We start from the raw sequence: 24,064 nt of genomic DNA, 5'->3' as shown, positions 1-24,064 counted from the left end.
CTCAAGAAGTCATTTGTGTAACATTAGACGTCCGAAATTATCTCTTTTTTTCAAAAGGGAAAACAAAGATAATAACAGAATTCAGAATGCACGTGGTACATTGAGCTCTATGCCACCAAAATAAACTTCATCGGAAACGCTTAATAACTGGCTTATCTTGGACAGTTAACGATTGGGAATTAGATTACAATCACGTTTTATTTCTTTGCTGAAACAAAGTTACATAAACTTACTGTTCTGGCATCTGTAAAATAAAATGCCATGTTTATCCTTACAGTATACATCCGTGAGTAACAAACACTAATAGTCGACGGGTAATACTTGATACAATCTACGTTTAGACTAGTTATCGGAACTTGCCATCTCAACCCAGTATTATATTCTACTGTAATTTTTTTATGGTAAGGGTAAACTTGTGTTACAATACTCTATTTAATAGTCAATCATATGGCGATAAAATTTATTTTTCACTAACCTTTCTATGTTTTTTTTAATGTTTTAAAATCAGTGTCATGACAATAACTTCCATAATGTTGTAATGGCACCAACCTCGCATATTCAAGTAATTTTATAATGAACTGAAGGCAAAAGGCTAATCTTCTCCAACTTTTCGTGATTTCAAATGAAATGAGGTTTGATTTGATTTGATTTGATTTACATAGATTTTTGGCATTCAGCCAAGCACCGGGCCATTCAGCGCTGAAAAGGAAATTGAAAGTAAAAGGTTTGAAAGGTTTAACAGGAAGAAAACCTCGCTGTTGCACTATGAAACAACTGTTAGGAGAGGGTGGACAGCAAGATGGAAGAAAGAGAATATGAACGGAGGTATAGTAAAAGGAATGAAAGTAGTTGCAGCTAGGGGACGAAGGGACGCTGCAAAGAACCTTAAGTAATGCCCACATTGCATCGAATGAGGTGCACTGACGGCACTAGCACCCCTACGGGGAGATGAAATGAGGAGGCTCGTCACTGTCATCGCTGCACGGTCTAGGTAAGTAAGTAGCCAGCAATTCTTTGTTTTCCTGTTACAGAAAATCCGTTAAAAAAGCATGAGTAGTTTGTGTTTTTTTCTCAGTTTGTGATGGCATTCGGAAAGCTCAGTTTGACCAGGTCGCAAGTTCACGAGATATATAGGCTACTATTATTGCACCAGTCTTTTATTTATTTATTTTATTTTATTCTATTCTTTTTTTTTGTCATGCCCGTAGGTTAGGTTGGGTTAGGTTAGGTTAGGTTAGTTCAAATATGAGACATCTTGTTAATTTGGGGGTGGGAAACATTAAGAGATTGTTCTCAATTAGATTCTATGGTTAGTTTTAAGAAATGGCGTCCAGCTTTTTTTTAGGGAAGGTTTCGGTACTTGGTTACAGTTCGGGAATATACGATCCGGTCTCGAAAGTGCTTCTACAGGAAATACGGCGTTTCTTGAGTATGTTCTACCTTCCAGGTCCTTAAGGGCCCCATACACTGAACGACTGACGTTATTGACACACACACACACACACACACTATTCAGACAGTATGAACGATCTCCTCACCGATTTCAGTCTGAACGAAGATTTTGTCTCAGGAAGACGTGGCATAATCTCTAGAGGAGACGCGCGCGGTAGCATTATATCGACAGACAACAAACCCATATAGTGAACGACCTGTGTATGACAGACATAAGTCGCAAGCCAGCAACCTGGTCGTGACAGATTCCCTCCGAGATCGTTCAGACCACGAAACTCCGCCCACTTTTGCATTCAGACAACCCCATACACAGTGTTTTTGCGAACGATACAGACAGTCGTTCAGACAATAATAAAGCGAAAAATGTACCGCATCATGTAAAATAATGGCACAGCAAAATAGTCAAAATGGGTTAAATGGAGTTTCACCCCACGAATTGTCAGTTATAACAATTTCTGGAAATATCCCTATGGACAATGAGCTTACTTGGTGTAAGAACCTTAAATTTGTTGCAGAATAAAAGAGGAATCCTCGTTCCTTTTCCTCGATTTGTTTATATAATTTCTAGTTTCATTAGGGTTTTACATCATTCAAATGTCTATTTTCACCACAAATAATCCGCTTAGACTGAAACGCTCTTCCTCCAACCTGAGTACCCCCAAGAAATGAGTTTTTTCACTTACTCGGGGAGTAAGCCAATAAACTACTTTGTGGTTGTTGTTGGGGGAGTAGGAAAGGTCTATGGAAGAGCCTAAAAAGGTCTGAAAAAGGTGATTTACGTTGAGTTAAAGATGGCAGAATTTTAGGATAGGATATGTATTAGAATGGAAATGTAAAAAAATAATGTGCTTGTTAAACAGTACAGAAAAATTATTTTCAATGAAATAAGTATTTTAATTTTTGTTGGTGAAACAAGACTCTATTTGACAGTGGATTTTAGCACATTTTAATTTACATTAAAAGTTAGGATTATAATGTTTACAACTTATGCGTGGCGGAAAAATCTTCCATGCAACCCGAGTAAGCTGGAGGTCGGGACACACACTGTTAGGTTTCATGAGTCCGAATATTAGGTACTAAAGTAGACTGGCGAACATTTTCGCAATGTAACATTAAAACGATTTTTGTTTTATTTAAACCCGTCTGTAGGACTCCCGATAACAGAATGTATAAAATTAAATATATTACGTCAACTTTTCGCAGTGTTATAGGTTACACTATAATTACTGTGCACTTTATTCTTAAAAATTTTCAGTAAGTGGGCGTTTGTTGTGATGGCACGGTTGGCATTTAATCACCTGTTTGGCTTTTATTTGTGAATTCTTGCGTAATTTGAGTTAAAAAAAAAAACAATAACAATAATATAAAGGCATGAGAAACTCCCATGATGTGATTCGAGTGAGGAAAGCGACAAGATCACACCGCCTCTTCTTCACACTATTATGACAAAAACACAAATTATGTCACATAAAACGAAAAACTAAAACTCAATCCTGAACTGTACCTTAAATAAGAAACATTACAAAATCCTGAACTGTACCTTAATGAGAAACATTACAAAAGTACCACCCTGGGAAAAAAAAAGGACTCCTACTTACGTCAAATTAGCTGGCAAATCCTTGATTTCAAAGGGTTTGTAATGCGTTGGTTCAGGAAAGTTTTCCGAAGGTGCTAAGTCCCTTATCACAACCAGAAGGATACAAAAGACGATGGGCAGGACTACCTCTATGACACTCTGAATCTGTTGGATGAGAGAGCATCGGACGCCGGGATTAGTTGTCACTTCAAAACAATTACATAAAACAGAAGAACAACCTTCAAACACAGCTGTCGAAGACATGAAAATGCGTAAACTGTAGTGTATATACTTTCTTTGACACTAAACCTGTTGTTGGGAGGGATACGGGATATGAATAAATTTAATAAATACCGAGAAAAGATAGGAATTCCAGTCATCATTGCTAAAAGGGAGAAAGTGAGTCCTTTTAAATGTAATATACATTTTCGATGAGCTTGAATAAATTTAATAAATACCGAGAAAAGATAGGAATTCCAGTTTATCATTGCTAAAAGGGAGAAAGTGAGTCCTTTTAAATGTATACATTTTCGATGAACTTGGAAATAAGTGCGACGTTACAAAAACACGTGGAAGTCAAGGAACTCAAAACTTGGGATGTGGGTGTTAAGGATAAGAAATATGACATTCGCATGAAAATGCAGGTTCCTTAAGAATAACTGCATAAACATACTTTACTACATGCAATGCTACTTTACTGAAGGGAATAGCAAATATACACAGAGTAGAAACCAATAAATCTCGGAGAGAAAGGAGAATAGGGAAATAATGAGTAAATAAATTTATAGAAATACCATGGGACATTTATCGTTGCACAGAGAGAGAGAGAGAGAGAGAGAGAGAGAGATGAAGTTTGAACTGGGAGAAAACTCCACAGTTACATTAAGAATATTTTAAGAGGTTGCATGGTAAGACTGAAGAAAGGAAGCGCCTACAGATAGTGGTAGTTATCTATCGTATTTTGCTGAGGCTTCTACCATGTTGTTTGTTCACTTTGATATAACGGTTTTCACTGTTGTTTACTTAGGCGATCAATTAGTAGATTAGTTTCAATTAGTAGATCCGTTGTACTGGTGATCTGATACCGGAAATTTCTTGTCAAAACAAGTTGAAAAAATTAGATCTTTAATATTGGTCTCCTTCCGACAGTTCCAATATACTTCGTTTGTTTATTCCTTGCAAATAACGCGTAGGAAGAAAACTTCCGTATTGGCCATTGCAATAAGGTTTGAGAAGCGTAACTTGACATTAGAACATATCGTGTTATTAAAATTCGAAGGTTTTCATTACAGGGTTGTCGCTTCTAATAATTTTGCTACACGATTCGCAGTCAGATAATTGATTATTAACGGAAAGATATTTACATTCATGACAGACATACCAGCTGATTTATTCTACTGCAAACGAAAAGATCAAGAGACGGGCAAAGTGCGCAACTCTTTTTTTAACTGCATGGAGAAAAAAAATGACGATCAACAGAAAACATAATTAAAATACAAAAGTTCTCCGAAAACTTTTTATTTTTTTTAATTTTTTTTTTTTCACTTTTATGTTTCCATGACTAATTTGATAATTTGATAACTATACCCTAATTGATTTCCGTGCATTTTTTTCTAGCGCCAACTGTAATGACATTCTTGATCATCGTGACTAACTCAATGCTCGTACTGGTATTATACTATTACTGTTGGTCGCCGACATTAATTAGCTAACTGTCCTGGGAATGCGACAGGGAAGGATATTTTATCCTCGCTACAATTCTCAGTGAGGATTTTAATATGGAGCAGTTGTGCATCCTTGTTGGCGAGGCGGACTTTCTCAATGAATTTCAAGTCGTACACATATGCAATATGTATGTATAGAGAGTATAGTGAATACATATTATTATGCAGCATATATATTATATATATATATATATTATATATATATATATATATATATATATATATATGTGTGTGTTTAGATATTTGTCATATGAAACTACTTGTAAAGTTATTTATTTTTTATTTTTTAGTTTCCTTTTTTAAAATTTATTACGGCGTCAATAAGCTAGGTGTTGTCACGCCAGTTTTAGTAGCTACAATCAATCAGTCAATCAATCAATTACCTTTAAGTTTAGCGATACTGATTAGTAAACTCTGGGATATTTTTGTTTAAACTAATTTGCTCATCTTTTGTAAGGACTTTATTTCCTAAATAAATACCAAAAATGACAAGATAAAATTTCAGAGAATCAGAAAATCTTAAACTTAAGGCTACGGTTTCTCCAAGCGAATCGAATTGATTCCATTCATGAAAAATCAGCACGATTCATGATTCGTCTTGATTCACCACACTATTAGAGTTACGAGTAACCAGTTACACCAAGCGAGTCGAGTCAACTCAAATCATGCCGATTCGCTTGGTGTAAACGGTTGCATTGAAATTAGTGTGGCGGGCGAATCAAGACGAATCATGAATCGTGTTGATTCTTCATGAATTGAATCGATTCGATTCGCTCGGTGTAAACGCAGCCTAAGAGAGAGAAGTAATTGACGGTTATCCATCTGAAAGTGTCCCTGAGAATCTTCCCAGAGAGAGAGAGAGAGAGAGAGAGAGAGAGAGAGAGAGAGAGAGAGAGAACCAAGGACGTGGAATGGACAACCTACCTTTCGTCTGCGTTGTAATAACCAGTTTTTCCATAAGAGGAGCCAGAATTTTTGAAACCCCGATGTGCTGTTCTCCATCCTTTTCCCAACCCATCCCTGGAAAAGAAGTTCGTATGAAACGATTCTGCTCAGGTGCTGTGATAATAAATGTGCAAACATCGTTTAATGGACAGAGTGACACTATTAGTAGTATTGGTGTCCACAGCCAAGGTGGTATTTGTTCTGTTACTGACATCATGAAAGGTTACAGTACCAAGCAACAGTAGTGGTACTCATTAAAATCCTGTAATAGCGTGAGTCAATAAAATGGTGAGGAAATCCACATTGGTGTAAATGTAAATATATACTATAGTAGATTCACATCAACCGTGCATTTGATGTCTAGGCCAGTCCCTTACGACGCTCTTGATAAGCCAATCACAAGGTCGGAAACTCTGCCTCTCTCTAGAGAGAGTTCACATAAGCAGGATGTATGTTCCACCTCCTGAGGAATACTTCGAGAGAATGAGACTTCCCAGCCCTGTGACTGGCTTATCAACAACCAATCAGGAGCGTCGTAAACGACTAACCTAGATATCAGATGCACGGTTGATGTGAATCTACTATGGATATGCAAGACTAGAGCTTTCGAGAACCTGCTCGATTCTTCTTAGAGTTTGAGAAGGAGAATCGAGCAGGTTAACATAGTATAGTTATACTTACACCATTGTGGATATCTTCACCACAATAACGGTATTGGCATCACGAACGAATATATAGATGAAGTAGTGATGTTGACATCATGACAGAATACAATAACAGTAGTGCTTTAAACATTGTGAACTACAGTAATGAATAACAATAGTGACATGAATGATTACAACAGTAGGGTATTCTGCTCTTACAGGTGAATACAGTAACAGTGAGGGAGAATCAGGTGGCGAGATAAACTGAAGGAAGATATGGAGAGAAGAGGTTTGGTGGAGGATGACGCCTTTGATAGAAGGCAGTGGAGAAAAAGGCACATCAGGCAACCGACCCTTTAATGTAGGGATACAGAAACAGTGAGGAATAATAGTGAACACAGCTACAGAAGTGCTGACTTCATGAACAGACTACACCAATTTAGAAATGGCACAAAACCATATGAATTACTCAAGGTCAGGTCAGTTTGGATATGATTGCACAGAGGATCAAGAAGGTCTTAGTCAGGAAAAATGAGGAAAAATCATGTTTATACTTTTTGTCGTTTAAGGCTATTTGTTATTCAGTGTATGACTTAAATTTGTAATAAAAGGAGAGCAGTTAGTTTATTCGGGTACGGAAGGTGTTTAAACCCATACCCGAGGAATTATTTTTGTAAACAAAGAAAATAAATATAAGGATTTGGAAGATTATCAGTTAGGTTGTCATGTGTTTAAGTTATTCTTATCACTGATGAAATTACTTATTTAACTAAACATTCCAGTAATTGTGCACAGTATATATATATATATATATATATATATATATATATATATATATATATATATATATATATATATATATACATGCATACACACACATACATACATAGATATATATTATATGTATGTATGTATATATATATATATATATATATATATATATATATATATATATATATATATATTATATACACACACACACAATCTTCCTTACACGAATAATGTCACATGTTATTCACGTCACTTACCGAACTCACACTTCTCGCCGACACCACCATCTTGTGTCCAGACAGAAGAGGCGAAGTACGACTGAGGGAAGCTTAACTATTACCGTCGTATTTTCACTACAAAAGACTTACAACGAAGCATTTCTAAACGACTCCACACAGCAGTAAACACTTATGACGATCCAGATTAGCTATTTCAGATACACACTTTTCATCATCACAGTAAATAAAAGTAGTGTCTCTCTCTCTCTCTCTCTCCTCAGCGTTCACGAACCTGTCGTTTTTTTTTATCATAGATCCATCAGCCTTCTCCAATACTCAGGGAATTGTCTCCGTTCCTTTCAGAGCTTTTGGGAATAAGGCTAAGCAGATAGTACGCCTGTTTATAAAGAAGGGATTTGAAAAATCATGAATAACTATTAAGATAATATAAAAAAAAATGAGCCAGTAAACAGTAATTTTTGTGGTTCAGTGGAATTCGGTTTTCACGGGTTAGAAAAAAAATGCACTTGAAAACACCTCATTACTGCACAGGATGGAATTTGGCTGTGGGTTAAAGGGACGGTTTTCCTTTTTTTTCACAGAGTCATTTTCTTCTCTTAATTAATTCCACATCACTACTCTATTGTCAAATCGGTTATGAAATCAAGGTCCTAACATCAGTCAGTTCATGATAAAATCATTTCTTTTAATTTTTCTTGTGGACTTCTTTCCGACCCTTTTAAAGGCCATATTTATATATATCCAGTATAGATACTATTTTATTACATTCACTATTACCATTTCAGAATGACGAGTCTTGTCACTAAATTGTTAGACTATAGTAAGTTTCTATCTTAGATGAGGGGAAGTGTTTATGCAACAATCGATTTCAACTTAAAATGAACTTTGACCTTTCACCCTGGCAATAATAATAATAATAATAATAATAATAATAATAATAATAATAATAATAATAATAATAATAATAATAATAATAATAATACCCGAATATTAGTGTACTTAGGAAGCAGACCCTCTCTCAAGCATGCTTGAGAAAGGGTCTACTTCCCAAGTACAACAACAACAACAATAATAATAATAATAATAATAATAATAATAATAATAATAATAATAATCTTAATTACATCACTTACTTCACTAATTATTGCAATTTGAATAACAAATAATAACAATAATAATATAAATTTTAACGCAGGCTTGACCTGGTTGTAGAAACTCACTTAACCTACTAAATACCATCATCAATCAGTACCGATTACGCATGGGACCTGTTTATTTTATATAGTTTCCTTGGTTTGGGGGATTATTCCATACTGCTATGCATGTTTTCTCTCGCTTTACAGAATTAGAGAGAAAAAAGAAGTCACTATAGAAATGTGCGTGTCAGAGCGGATATGTTTGTAACACACACACACACACACACAAACGAGCGTGACAGAATTACTGCAGTAAGACTAACGAAAAGGTTACAAAGAGCGGTATTTTTGGACCTGATCAATGAACAAAACCAATAACACTTTACTCTCCGAAGTATAGCCGAAACGTGAGCCAGGGATCGCGTGTTCCGAGGCTGTGAAGATAAGGACAGTCTTAACTGCATTTAACGCTACTTACTGTAATTGTATATGACCAGGATAAAAGAAGTATTCGTAAAACAGTATTAACCAGGGTTGGCAGTGATTAAATCAATCTGATTTAATCAAGTGATTAAAGCATTGACTTTTTTCATTTAAAAAAATCATTTTTTTTAAAGCAAACAAATTGAAAAATATGGGTTGGAAGTTAAAAAAAACTTAAGCATAACTGTGTTGCATCTATTTATTTTCATATAAAAAAAATTGTAAGTACATACTTTAGGCCAGAACTGGAAACCTAAAAGATAAATCAATAGTAATCCTGTCATAAAATACATTTTGATGAAAAAAGGATGGCAAAAACATCTAACAAATCAAACAAACCAAATAAATTTAAACATAAAAAAATAAAAAATAAAATAAATCATCGATTTTTTTATTAATTTTTTTTTAAATCACCAACCCTGGTATTAACAAGCTACATGAATCCGTAGTCAATTTACAAATTTCGTGACACACTGCAAGTTTAAATGATTCTAGTAATAAATTTACCACCTACATTACTCTTGTATTTCCGCTCTCAGTGACCAGTTTCGTAACTCCTTTTCACACTGCTAAATCAATCAGTCGTTTGTATAAGTCTAAGAAGCGACATTACATGCGAGGAAAACAGTAATGAAGTAGAAAACGCAACAACAAACAAGTTACTCATGACCATCCGATGCCTATCAGTGGACGGATATGACGCTCACAGGAAATGAGAGCAGCACGCAGATACATATAGTAAAATTACTCTTCATGTGGCGTGAGGATGATTCAGTTAGGTTATCATTAGTTGCCAAGAGCAACCTAAAAAAATCAATGAAAATAAAATAAATCTATTCATTGCTCATGTGTAGTACTGCTGTGCTGAAGGAATCGCTGTTGAAATCTTGGTGAAAATTGTTGCGTGTAATGGTTATGTAAGGAAAACTTTTACCAATGTAGGCCTATACTTCACCCAAGTAATTCATTTACCACTGACGGAAGAGGCTTTTCAAAAACAGCGACCCCGACTAAGGATTATACTAAAAAGATTTATTAGTACACTAAATGTAAATGTTAAGTACGGCAAACCCCAGAATGACAAATATCCCGTTGCATTGATAAAGAACACCAGCTGACTATTTTGGAGAGAGCTATTTTTGTACCCGACTCCGTACTGTGTTGCTTTCCCTATTCAAATTTTTATCACTTCACCGTGATTCATATACATACGTCGAGCTACAGATGTCCTTTATTATCCAAATTGCTCTACCTCGGAATTAATATATTTTCATATTTGTTTACCGAAGGGGAATTTTTAGAGGATAATAATTTTGTCCTCTCGTGGGTTGGCCCAGTCGATAACATCACTGAAGTCCTGATTTCTCCTCTGTCTGCTGGACGCTGGTTCGAACCCACGAGACGACGAAATTATAATCAACTAAAAAACTCCCCCTCGGTTAACATAGTACATGAAAATTACTAATTCCGAGGTAAAGCATATTGGATATTAAAGGAAATTTGTAGCTCGATGTGTGTGTATATATATATATATATATATATATATATATATATATATATATATATATATATATACACACACACATATATATATGTATATACACACACATATATATGTATGTATATATATAATAATATATATATATATATATATATATATATATATATAATATATATATATATATGAAGGGCAGGTGGAAATTATTAGAGGTTTGTGGAGGGCAAAGTAGTCAAGGAAAGAAAAAAGTACAATGTGCTTGCGCCAGTTCATATGTGGAGCATAAGAGGAAGAAGCCTCCTTAACCGTTGTAATTGATCTAATTCCAAGACATATTTCTCCTTTCCGATCGATATGATAATTTCTTCAACAGCTTCAAATAGCAAATGCACATAAAACAGACCACGTGGAGAGCGAGTAACTGTTCACTTTTCAAAATGACAAGTAGACACGCTCCTCTACTTAAAATTAGTTATCGAACACATACATGAGAAACATTACTTTTGCAAGTTTTGTTGACGTAACGAACTAAAAATATCCCAGCGCCAATGTATCTAACCGCGTTCGATGTTATGTCTAAGTGGTTTGAGACGCACTTACCCCTCATCAATCCTTTGTACATTTCCAATATTTACGCTGTCAATTTTCAATTTCTTGTGGGCAGACGTTGCTACAACACTTGGTTACCAGATAATTAGGCAAACAAGAGCGTTGCTATGGTTAGCTCCGTCTGAGACAAGATGAAAGGTCATCATCCAGTCATTAAGCAAGTAATCAATAGAAATTCGTCACGACCTAATATATTGATGAAAGGGGACTCAAAACCTTGATTGAATCAGCTGCTTATTATCCACGAAACCCATTCAAAATCCTTTCATTTTCTCTCAAAAGGTATTTCAGGACTTTTTGTCCTATTCTATTCATATGGCATACTTCGTGAAATCAATCATTTTTGCTACTGTCTAAAACCTGATACTGGATCCTGAGATTATTCCGGCATTTTGGCAAAGCTGAATATTTTATTTATTAGATTATTTTATTATTATTATTATTATTATTATTGTTTATTATTATTATTGTACGCTGGAAACAGACCTTCTTTCAAACAAGTTTTATTGAAAATAATGGCAGAATTCACAGAATTGATTTTGTACAATATTCTTTCAATTCTCCTTATGATTTTTCTTTCTGGCACGCTGGTATTATAAAGCAGCTGTCCAATGTTCATCGTGCTGTAGGTCGTCAACAGAAATTTCGGGCGGCTGTGTTATCAAAAGCAAAACTGGGTTTATCAAGGGACAGGCTGGGGTCGTCAACAGTATACGGTGGGAGGTGGGTTTCGTAGATCGGGAACAGGCCGTAGTCGTCAGGGTCTATCCGGTATTTCTTGTTATTTTTCTTCAAAAAAATTTTCTGGTTTTCAAGGCGTCTACATGTTTCGGCCACCTCGTTTTGGCCATCTTCGGGACGGATCGCTGAGTGCAATGGTCTGTGTCAGATGTATTCACGCTATTTATTTGCATTCGGTTGGCTTGAAGAAACGGGTACCTCACTTTTTCATTGGGCAATACCTGTGACGTCACGAGCGATGTCATCAGGGGGCCCGTTGCTGCTGGTTGGCTGTCCTCTTCGTGGGCGGAGCCTCATCCTTATTGGTGATGGTGGAGGTCCCCTCGAAGGGCGTGCTACCAGGTCGTCCTCAGGGCGAGAGCTTGAGCTGCGATCACCCTCAGGGTTACTAGGGACGTCCTCAGGATGAGAGCTAATGCTTCTATCATCCTCAGGATCCCTCTGGTGCGATGGTCGTTGTGGGGCGGTGTCTGCTGCTCTCCTGACGGCGGTGGGGGGGAGGAGGAAGGTCTCCTGTGTGATGTTTTAAACTGGGGCTTCTCCCTCCTCCCGATGTGCAGTGCTTCTAAGATTTCGCAAACGACGTAGATCGGTGCTGTCGATAACCTCGAAGTTACCGACGATGTCGCTGCGTCGGATTCTTTTATTATGGGCAGTCCTTGCATGATTAAATACCGCTGCCTTCCTGCGCGTGACGGAGATCCTCTTGGAGAGGCGCATTGACGTCATCCCGATGTAAGTTTCCGAGGCATCCTCGGATTGGGCACGTGTATCTGTAAATGACGTTCGTCCTCTTCAAGGGATCCTGCAACGGTGCGGGGTTATCATAATAAGACTGCATGTTTTTTTACTTGTATAAAAGTATGATCAAGTTTGATCTGCTTGTTGGTGTCGGTCGGAGAAACTTGATTCCTGATTATTTTCCCGTAGGGCTCGCTCGTCTTCTTTATACCGCCGATGGAAGGTGGCCCTTGTAGAAAAATTAATTTTCTGCTGGGGGTTCTGGGCGGGGTTTCCTGTAGGTACCATTCTTCCATGCCTCTTCCTGAAGACGTTCTGGATGCTTCGGTTGGTGTGTCCGTTGTTTACTAGGACCTGGGCTGCACGTTCCATCTCCTTATGGGTGTCTGCCCATGTTGAACAATGGGAAAGAGCTCTCCTGACGTAGGCGCTGATGGTGGTGTCCTTATAGCGTTCAGGGCATTCACTCTCGCCGTTCAGACACATTCCCAGGTTCGTGGGCTTCGTGTAAACCCGTGTTAGCGAACGCACCCTCCTTCTGTTCAACAGGACGTCCAGGAAGGAAGACGGCCATCACGGCTATATTCGATGGTAAATCGTAAACGGCTGTTGGTGTGGAAGGCTTGACGTATTTCCTCGATCTCCTCCCTCGTTCCTGCTTGGATGAAAGTGTCATCTATATATCTTACGTATATAGATGGCTTCCTAATGCTCCTAAAGACACGCTCCTCCACCATGCCCATGTAAAATGTTCGCAAACAAGGACCCCGAGGGGGGATCCCATCGCTACACCATCGATTTGTAAGTAACATATGGCCATGGTGGTTAATGAAGGGAGCCTTCTTGGTGCTGGAAATATGCACCAAGAAGGCTCCCTTCATTAACCACCATGGCCATATGTACTTACAAATCGATGGTGTAGCGATGGGATCCCCCCTCGGGGTCCTGTTTGCGAACTTTTACATGGGCATGGTGGAGGAGCGTGTCTTTAGGAGCATTAGGAAGCCATCTATATACGTAAGATATATAGATGACCTTTCATCCAAGCAGGAACGAGGGAGGAGATCGAGGAAATACGTCAAGCCTTCCCACCACCAACAGCCGTTTACGATTTACCATCGAAATATAGCCGTGATGGCCGTCTTCCCTTCCTGGACGTCCTGGTTGAACAGAAGGATGGGTGCGTTCGCTACACGGGTTTACACGAAGCCCGAACCTAAGGGAATGTGTCTGAACGGCGAGAGTGAATGCCCTGAACGCTATAAGGACACCACCATCAGCGCCTACGTCAGGAAGAGCTCTTTCCCATTGTTCAACATGGGCAGACACCCATAAGGAGATGGAACGTGCAGCCCAGGTCCTAGTAAACAACGGACACACCACCGAAGCATCCAGAACGTCTTCAGGAAGAGCATGGAAGAATGGTACCTACAGGAACCCGCCCAGACCCCCAGCAGAAAATTAATTTTTTTCTACAAGGGCACCTTCCATCGGCGGTATAAAGAAGACGAGCGAGCCCTACGGGAAATAATCAGGAATCACGTTTCTCCGACCGACAACCAACAAGCAGATCAACTTGATCATATTTTATACAAGTAAAAAAACATGCAGTCTTATTATGAAAAATAACCCCGCACCGTTGCAGGATCCCTTGAAGAGGACGAACGTCATTTACAGATAACACGTGCCCAACAATCCGAGGATGCCTCGGAACTTACTCGGGATGACGTCAATGCGCCTCTCCAAGAGGATCTCCTGTCACGCGCAGGAAGGAGCGGTATTTAATCATGCAAGGACTGCCCATAATAAAAGAATCCGACGCAGCGACATCGTCGGTAACTTCGAGGTTATCGACCAGGCACCCTATCTACGTCGTTTGCGAATCTTAGAAGCACTGCACATCGGAGGGAGAAGCCCAGTTTAAACATCACACAGGAGACCTTCCTCCTCCCCACCGCCGTCAGGAGAGCAGCAGACACCGCCCCACAACGACCATCGCACCAGAGGGATCCTGAGATGATAGAAGCATTAGCTCTCATCCTGAGGGACGTCCCTAGTAACCCTGAGGGTGATCGCAGCTCAAGCTCTCGCCCTGAGGACGACCTGGTAGCACGCCCTTCGAGGGGACCTCCACCATCACCAATAAGGATGAGGCTCCGCCCACGAAGAGGACAGCCAACCAGCAACGGGCCCCCTGATGACATCGCTCGTGACGTCACAGGTATTTGCCCAATGAAAAGTGAGGTACCCGTTTCTTCAAGCCAACCGAATGCAAGTAAATAGCGTTGAATACATCTGCACAGACCATTGCACTCAGCGATCCCGTCCCGAGATGGCCAAACGAGGTGGCCGAAACATGTAGACGCCTTGAAAAACCAGGAAAAGAAGAAATAACAAGAAATACCACCGGATAGACCCCTGACGACTACGGCCTGTTCCCGATCTACGAAACCCACCTGTATACCTGTTGACGACCCCCAGCCTGTCCCTGATAACCAGTTTTGCTTTTGATAACACCAGCCCGCCCGAATTTTCTGTTGACGACCTACAGCACGATGAACATTGGACAGCTGCTTTATAATACCAGCGTGCCAGAAAGAAAAATCATAAGGAGAATTGAAAGAATATTGTACAAAATCAATTCTGTGAATTCTGCCATTATTTCAATAAAATATTATTATTATTATTATTATTATTATTAATTTAAATGACCGTCCCATTTCACCACGCTTTGTGGCTGACTGAGTTTTTTTTATTTCTTTTTTTTTATAAAGAAAAAAAAACTTTTTCTTATTTCTGTTAAGTAAAAAATTGTTTTTTTTTTTTTTTTACTTCTTGTAGTAAGTATAAAATACGGTTGTTGTTTTTTTATATTTCTGTTAATGCGTCAAAAATACTATTTTTTTTCTGTAAATACGTAAAAAATACTGATTTTTTTAAAACGCTAAAATAGTTATTTTTTAATACGACAAAAATACTGATCTTTTTTTCTGTTAATGCGTCAAAAATACTAAAATCTTCTGTTAATACGTCAGAAACTTATTTTTTAATGTTAATACGTCAAAAATACTGATTATTTCTGTTAATACGCCAAAAACACGATTTTTTTTCTGTTCATCAAAAATGCTGATTTTTCTGTTATTACGTCAACGTCAAAAATACTGATTTTTTTTCTGTTAATAAGTAAAAAATACTGATTTTTTATATATAAAGTATCACGTCAAAAATAAGTTGGACCAAAACAGTAACGTCGAAATGTCCTGGAATGAGAGAACTGATTATTGATATCATTTCTAGCATCTTTACGTCGCTGGAATAAAAAAAAAATTAAACGCAACCGTTGATGCCTTTTGGGGTATTCAAATCATACGAGACGACACTTTTAATGAATAAATGATTATCTCCAACCACATACAACGATCTTACAGTTAATTCAGTCTCATATTCAAATTACTCAGAAGTTTTCATGTTAAATACCTCGTCAAAAAATCAGTAAATACTTTAAAAGCTACTGGATACACATACCTAGTCTTTCCATGTCAAATATACGGTACAGTGTAAAAAAATCAACAAAAAACCACTATCACATACAGAAGAGCTACGAAATGCATTTATTTTCATTTAATAAACAATGCATTCTGTAAACATCGTGCCAGCACTAAAATCAATGTTCTACCGCGAAGATATACAATGAAATTTTTTTCCAAAGTGATTTTATTAAGCAATTGTTTTCAGTGGTCAGCCACCTTGCGAAATCTAATGAATGTGGTTGTGTCACTGCTTGTCTTTTCCTACATTATCATGCACAATCTCTCTCTCTCTCTCTCTCTCTCCTTTATATTTTCATACGGATTCAGTCTTTCATAAATTCGACTGATTGATTTGTGGCAATTAACATTGGCGCTACATCACTCTTTCGATATAGGTTAGTCTGTGGGCATGGCGATAAATATTCGATGTCTCTCTTTCTCTCTCTCTCTCTCTCTCTCTCTCTCTCTCTCCTCTCTCTCTCTGTATGTATGTATGTATGTATATATATATATTATATATATATATATATAATATATATATATATTATATATATATATATCTATAATATATATGTATATACTATATATATATATATATATATATATATACTATAATTTATTATATTATATAGTTATATATGATAGATGGTTTTTTATATATATCATATATATATATTATAGATTATATAGATATATCATATATATATATGTATATATATATAAATATAGATATTATATATATATATATATTATATATATATATATATATATATTATATGTTATAAATAAAGATGTTTTATATATATATATCATATATTATATATATATATATATTATATATATAAATATATATTTTATATTTTATATATATATATATATATATATATATATAATATAGATATTATATATATAGTATATATATATATATAGAAGTATATATTATATATATATATATATATATATATATATGTATATATATATATATATATATATATATATATATATATATATATTATGTATAAAAGTTTTTTTGCCACGAAGGAAAAAATGAAAAAGCGAGATCGCCCGAGTAACTTTTCGGGCTCCCTATTCGGACCGAAAGTAGTCAGCTATCTCGCTTTTTTCATTTTTTCCTTCGTGGCAAAAAAACCTTTATTTATACACAACATCACGTTTTATATACTTCGTGATCAATTTTTTCATATATATATGTATATACACATACTCTCAATCGATACAAACGGACTACTACTACTAAGACGTCCTCCCAAACGTTCACTTTCGGATTTTCTCTCTCTCGGACTGACTTGTCTCCCCGGCCGAGTAGTTATACGTAGTTCCTTTCTCTCACGGAGCAGAGTTAGTCGCCTCATCTTCGGCAAATCGGTTCACGCGTTATTTCTCTTGCTCGCCATAACTACACCGCCGCTCGCTTGCTCGCTCACTCGCTGGCCTTTCACTTTCACTCTCGATTCGTACGTTACGAGTAAAAAAAAAGAAAATAAAAAAAAAGGAAAGCTACGACGATACGACACGCTGATTATGAGCTAGATCTCTCTCTCTCTCTCTCTCTCTCTCTCATAAATTGTTATATGGATTAATTCTTTTATCACTGTCTTTCATCCTTTCAGTATTTGTTATAACAGTATTTCTTTCTCTCTCTCTCTCTCTCTCTCTCTCTCTCTCTCTCTTCTCTTCTCAAACTGTAAAGAGAACACCGTTGAAAATCGAAAGTCTCATGTAACATGTAACGTAATCTGACAAATAATAACGTAGACTGAGACTTCAGCGTATTTTTTTTTACTCATATTCACTGTAAAAGGGGGTTGATATGCATCAAGCTTAAATGGACAATAAATTACTGAACGAGGTTTCGAAAACTAGCGTGGCAATACGTTATGAAAGATAAAAAAAAATGTATCAAAAGTCATAGTGATAATACACAAACTCACATTGCGTATGCGCATTTACATATATATATATATATATATATATATATATATATATCTATGTATACATATATATATAAATATATATATATATACATATACATACATATATATATATATATATATATATATATATATATATAATATACACACACACCAATTTACACCAATTCCTTATAAGGAAACAACGATGTCAACAGTATTATTTGCGATTACAGCAACAATGGCGATACGATTATGAACTTCGAGCGTTCATTCCGTCCACGCCATCAAAACCTAATATTAACGCGACCAGACCTTGGCTAATTGATATAACGCAAAACTACGCAACTGCCAATACAATTTAAACACCAAATACAGTGGCTAAAACCGGAAAATATTCAAGTCATTCGGGCCTTTCTTAGCCCACATCTAATCTACATTATGAAATTCGAATTCCTGCGTAACTGGAAACCTAATATCATTAAAGCAATGTCTAACGTCCTCTTAGCTTCTTTCTTTATTATTATTATCATTATACAGAGTAACTCTGGAAAGAACCAGAGTAAAATCCCAAAGTGCCCTCGTACCTACTTACCCACGCCCAAGTTGACGACAAGGGCAGGTTACACCCACAATCCTTCCATGACCACGAAGGACTGAGTACCAAAGACATTTCTTTGAAGAAAAGGCGATATCATGATTCGCGTTTTAAATGAGAAACATTACAAAAACATGTATAGCTGAGCCCCATATTGAATGAGGATCGCGAAGAATACGCAATCCAGAAAGCGACAATAAGTGAGAAACATGACAAAGATGCATTCTTGAAATGCTCATCAAGTGAGAGAGACATGATAAAGACGAAACTCTGTATTTCACGCCCGACTTTCGCCCGAGCACCTTAAAGGGGCAGAGAACTAAAACCAAGCAACTTTAACTTGAGGAACGCGAAGAGAGGTAATGATGAGTTCCACATCAAATGATAAACATACAAAAATACGATCCAGAACAGTTATTCAAAGCGTAACAGAAGCACTGCACACAGAAAGGCAGGAACAAACAGACTGGTGTAAGATTTGCATCGGTTGAAACATTTACAATTGTAACATTGCTTGAAATTCTTGTAAAACATTCGCGTCTTTCTAGAACCAATAGTTATCCAAAGCCTTTTACCGTCAATGGTGCTTGAGAGGTGTCCGGGATACTGTTAAATCGAAAAAAGGGAGCGAGAGAGAAATAAAAATTGGAAAGAAATGGCTGTGGCATCGAATTTCTTTTTTACCCATTCTGCAAATAATATTACAAAAAAAAATACAAAGCATCGGCAGCATCCGTTTATGTCGAGTTGCCATACAAATATGATAATATATATATATATATATATATATATATATATATATATATAGTCGACTCTCAAAAACAGAGAATGAACATCGGTCTAAACTACCAGTGATAAAATTTACAAGTTCAGCGAGATGCACAACAGGTCAAATAGAAAAATATCAGTTACTTGGTAAAATCAAAATTCGTCCTTTACAAAACTCAAGAACGAAAATATGGAACTTCCCTTAGAATAATTCTGCTCCAATTCATTAAATACTTTACAAGACGGAAAGCTCTCTCTTTCCACCTAAAATAGAAAAAATCACCAAAGTATTAGAAATCTTAGTTTTAAACAGATGTCTACGCGAAAGTCTTAAAATCTCAATGAAACAGAGAGCTGATGAAACAGACGAATTAATATAATTTGCAACGACACGTATCTAACGGATTAACTCTCGCAAAATGTATCACAGAGATAATTCACTTTCTCGAGCACGGAAGAACATTCACAATGAACTGCCAACAAGCTGTGGTGGTAGGCTTGTTCTCATCCTTTATTTATTTGGATCTTAATTTACTTTCTTTGTCGTTTCTCTTATGTAGATTATTCTTTACTCCCGTCTTTCTTTTTTCGGTATCCGGTTGCTGCTGCTATCCTTATTAGAAGGTTGGTCTTGTAGCAGTCTGGCTTTCGATGATGATATTCTTAAGATACCAGACTGCAGCGCCATATATACTGCTAGAATTTCCTTCCATTTTTGGGGGGGCTAAGAATAAGGACCGGGCAGAGAAGGCCACGGGGTATATTATCCTTTATCCCAGCAGTCCGACCAATCCGTCAAAACAGCGAGGAGTTACGCACACAAATCCGTTCGGTGTCACGACCAAATCGCTACTGAAGTCTTTCACTCCCAAAGGGCATAAGACTACAACTCAGCAGTTTACACCTTAACCACAGCGTCCAGAGATTCCCACAGAGAAAGTAAAAACACTTGCCAAAAAAAAAAGAAAAAAAATGTCTCCAATTTTGCCGGCCAGCGAGACGACAAGTGATCGTCACGAACGATCGCTCGTTCGCGCTCGTCCGAATTCTCACGACATTTTTTATCGTCTCGTTTTCTTAAAGTATATTCTCCCACACACCCATAACCTTCCCTTTTCTTTCATACAGCTGCTGCCCCGTTATTAACGTTCGTGTGGTCTCGTTTTCCGTAAAAGTGAAATCGTGAGTCTCCTCTTTCGTTCTGTCTGTTTGCTTTGCACTTTCTTCATATGGTCCTTATATTTTTGCCTCTTTTTTTTTTTTTTTTTTTTTTTTCTTTTCTTTTATCTCAGCTCGCACGGCAGTATTCCGTACATATGTATTATTCATTTTCTTTATCGTGTGCACTCTCCTTATTCCAACGGTTACTCATTTTCCTAACTAATTTCCTTATTGTACGCACTCTCCCTTTTATTAGCCACTCATTTTCCTAGTCAATTTCCTTATATGCACTCTCCATCATTCATTCATTTCTCATTTTCCTAACCAACTCCCTTATTATATGCACTCTCCTTCATTCATTAATTACTCATTTTCCTAACTAACTCCCTTATTATATGCACTCTCCTTCATTCATTAATTACTCATTTTCCTAACCAACTCCCTTATTATATGCTCGCCTCGAATTCATAATTACTCAATCCTACACTTTCTATTAATTATTGCATCTCCTTCATTCATTAATTACTCATTTTCCTAACCAACTCCCTTATTATATGCACTCTCCTTCATTCATTAATTACTCATTTTCCTAACCAACTCCCTTATTACATGCACTCTCCTTTATTCCATTAGTTCCTCACTTCCCTCACCAACTTCCTCATCCTATGCATCTCCGTCTTCCGTAGCTTAATACGGCTTTCTCTTCGTTTTAAGTGTTCTGTTAAAGAAAACTTTTTCTGTCCGCCCTCAGGTCTTAAAAGCTACTGAGGCTAGAGAGCTGCAAATTGCTATATTGATCATCCACCCTCCAACCATCAAATATACCAAATTGCAGCCCTCTAGATTCAGTAGGTTTTATTATATTAAAGGTTAAATTTAGCCTTAATCGTGCTTCTGGCAACGCAACAACACAGGCCACCACCAGCAATATACCGAGGCCACCGATGGCCTTGATTATACGCTGTACAGGAAAGCATTTTTTTTACTTGTTTCTTATCGAATTTACTCTTTAGCTCCTGCAACTTATAAGCTCTACCTTTCATATCCGGACATTTATTCTAAGTTCATCATTCACTTTGATTTTACTTCTACAATATTAAAAATCAACTTTAAGACCTAGGAGTTTTAGCTGTCTATATTCCATTATTAGCTATTATTTACTCAATTCAGTTAACTTTTCTAATGACATTTTTCATGATAATTAGAAAAAGTTCGTTCATTTTACCCATAATACATTTATTCACTATATATTAAAATGTATATATATACACGTATGTATTGATATATTTAAATAAATATTATATATTTGCATATATGTATTTATTTATTGAGAGAGCGTAAGAAAAAGTATTTTTTACGTTTTTAAGGATCAGTATCAAAACCAAGTAAACAATCAAAACATTCTATTTGCCGTCAAAACCGAACTTGTATCCCCACCTCCCACCAAACTCATATTGCTTAAATTTAAGTCAACTTGGATAAAATTCTGAATGTAATTCTGTTAAAATTGTAAAATATTGTATATTTTCTGTAGCAAAAGATAGAAATAATTGCTTATCGACACTTTGGTTTATTTGAAATTGTGAATTTTCGTCACGTTAAAACTTTACAAGTTACCTCCTTCAAGTGCGTCTAAATTCCAAAGACCTACAACCCTGCTCTTTCCATACTCAAATCATCAAATGACGAATGACAGTTTCGCCAGACATTATGTAATCTGTTCCCTTATTGAATTCCGATACTGTTTTGAAGACAAGCCTTGGGCGTGTGACGTGTTTGTGTGTGATATCGATGTGAAAGTCTCCTTTCGTATCTGGAGCGGATTCACAATAAATGGGATTTTTGCAATAAAACCAAGACATACGGTGATCTAGACCGATCGCCCCGTATTCTAAGTCTAGGCCAATAATTACTCCTCCAAAAGCCGTTGTTATAGTGGGATGGTTTTGAAGGTAGTAGGAAAGACTGCTAGAATGGAGTCTTCTAACGAGATCGATTATTATTATTTATTTGTAATGGGTGTGACGAGTCTCGATTTATTCCTTCTATCTCACGACGGAGAATCTACTTCGCCTCACAAAAACTGACCGAGGTAGAGACTAGATATCCTTTCGTGGATTTAACATATTTCCGCTGAGCAGATCACCAAACTTGAAGTTTTCTTTAGTGCCTTAAGACACACTCTCGTACGTCGACGGAACGCTTGCGTAAGTCGGGACGACATGAAGACTTTTGACAGTTGTTGTGGCTCAACCGCGACTACTAAATGCAGCAGCGCTAGTTATCGCAATCACTCGGCGGACGTCGTGAAACTCTACGACAGTGTGAGGAAACGTGGAGACTTGATCGTAATTCGGTCGTAATACGGCATTTACGACGGTCGCGGGCTCGATTCGCCGATGTCTGATCCGGCCTTGACATTATATACAACACTTTCCGTAGTTCTTAACTTATTTCATGTATAGTAGTCGTTGCGATACCAGTCTACAGAAATGAAACCAGGGAGAAATGAAATCAGCGCTCGTTCAGGATGTTTTCATCTACTTATAAGAAGCTGCGTCTAAATACAGCATTTATAACATAAGTTACAAGTATAATTTCTAAAATAAACATTGAGGCATATCATTAAGTGGGAAAGTACACACAGTAAAACACCAGGAGCAGACTCGAAATCATCCGGCGCATAAACGAACATACTCATATTTGCACACACACACACACACACACACACACATGCACGTATCTATTACACTGTAACAGCCACATAGACATTTACACTTACAAAGGATATGCACGTACGTTTACACGTATGACATGTGTACAGTACATATAAACAGACCGGCATAGTGCTGACACACAAACGCATAGTTACAGACATTTACGCAAGCATGTATACATACATATATATACACATACACGCTCAGACTGAAAACGATTGTGGTAAATGAATCAATAAACAAACTCATCCATTACATGTAATTATAATATATAAAAGGGGGTTGTTTCAAAACTATGAAACAGGTCAGATAATCGCGTTTAATGTTCCGTTCCAAAATTATGAAGCAAAAAAGAACAAGCAGTCATTTAACTGTTCCCTCAGGCACTAATCACTGGCGTGAATATTGACCACAAATGTTGTACCATTAGAATCCAGTAAAATGGCATTTTAAAAGTACTGTGTGAGCACAGGCGTAGTAGCGCGCATACTACAGTAGAATCACATCAACCGTGCGTTTGATGTCTAGGCCAGTCCCTTATGACGCTCCTGATTGGCTGTTGATAAGGCAATCACAGGGCTGTAAACTCTCAGTCTCTCCAGAGAGTTCACATAGGCAGGACGTACGTTCCACCTCTCCTGAGGGATACTTTTGAAAGACGTATCCCTCAGGAGAGGTGAAACATAGATCCTACCCATGTGAACTCTCTCGAGAGACAAGAGTTTCCAGCCCTGATAGGCTTATCAACAGCCAATCATGAGCGTCGTAAGGGACTGGCCTAGACATCAAATGCACGGTTG

At 37.0% G+C, this 24,064-nt stretch overlaps 1 protein-coding gene across 4 annotated transcripts in view; it reads right to left on the bottom strand.

The window, feature by feature from the left end:
- The window catches only part of LOC135222673 (phospholipid-transporting ATPase ABCA3-like), a 177,648-nt gene that overhangs the window by 71,748 nt on the left and 81,836 nt on the right, over positions 1–24,064 (bottom strand). For 3 of the 4 annotated variants that reach the window (XM_064260831.1, XM_064260834.1, XM_064260832.1), the window contains 2 exons: positions 5,677–5,772; positions 3,051–3,193 (listed from right to left, as the gene is read on the bottom strand). In XM_064260831.1, coding sequence (XP_064116901.1) covers positions 3,051–3,193; positions 5,677–5,772 — 239 coding nt within the window. Of the gene's footprint in view, positions 1–3,050; positions 3,194–5,676; positions 5,773–7,369; positions 7,717–24,064 lie in introns of those variants that run through there. The other variant, XM_064260833.1, reaches the window with a different exon arrangement.

This window comes from Macrobrachium nipponense, chromosome 8 (genome assembly GCF_015104395.2).
Source record: "Macrobrachium nipponense isolate FS-2020 chromosome 8, ASM1510439v2, whole genome shotgun sequence".
Lineage (NCBI taxonomy): Eukaryota > Metazoa > Arthropoda > Malacostraca > Decapoda > Palaemonidae > Macrobrachium > Macrobrachium nipponense.
The sequence above is the reverse complement of the archived record's forward strand: the minus strand, read 5'-3'. Positions and strand labels throughout refer to the sequence as shown.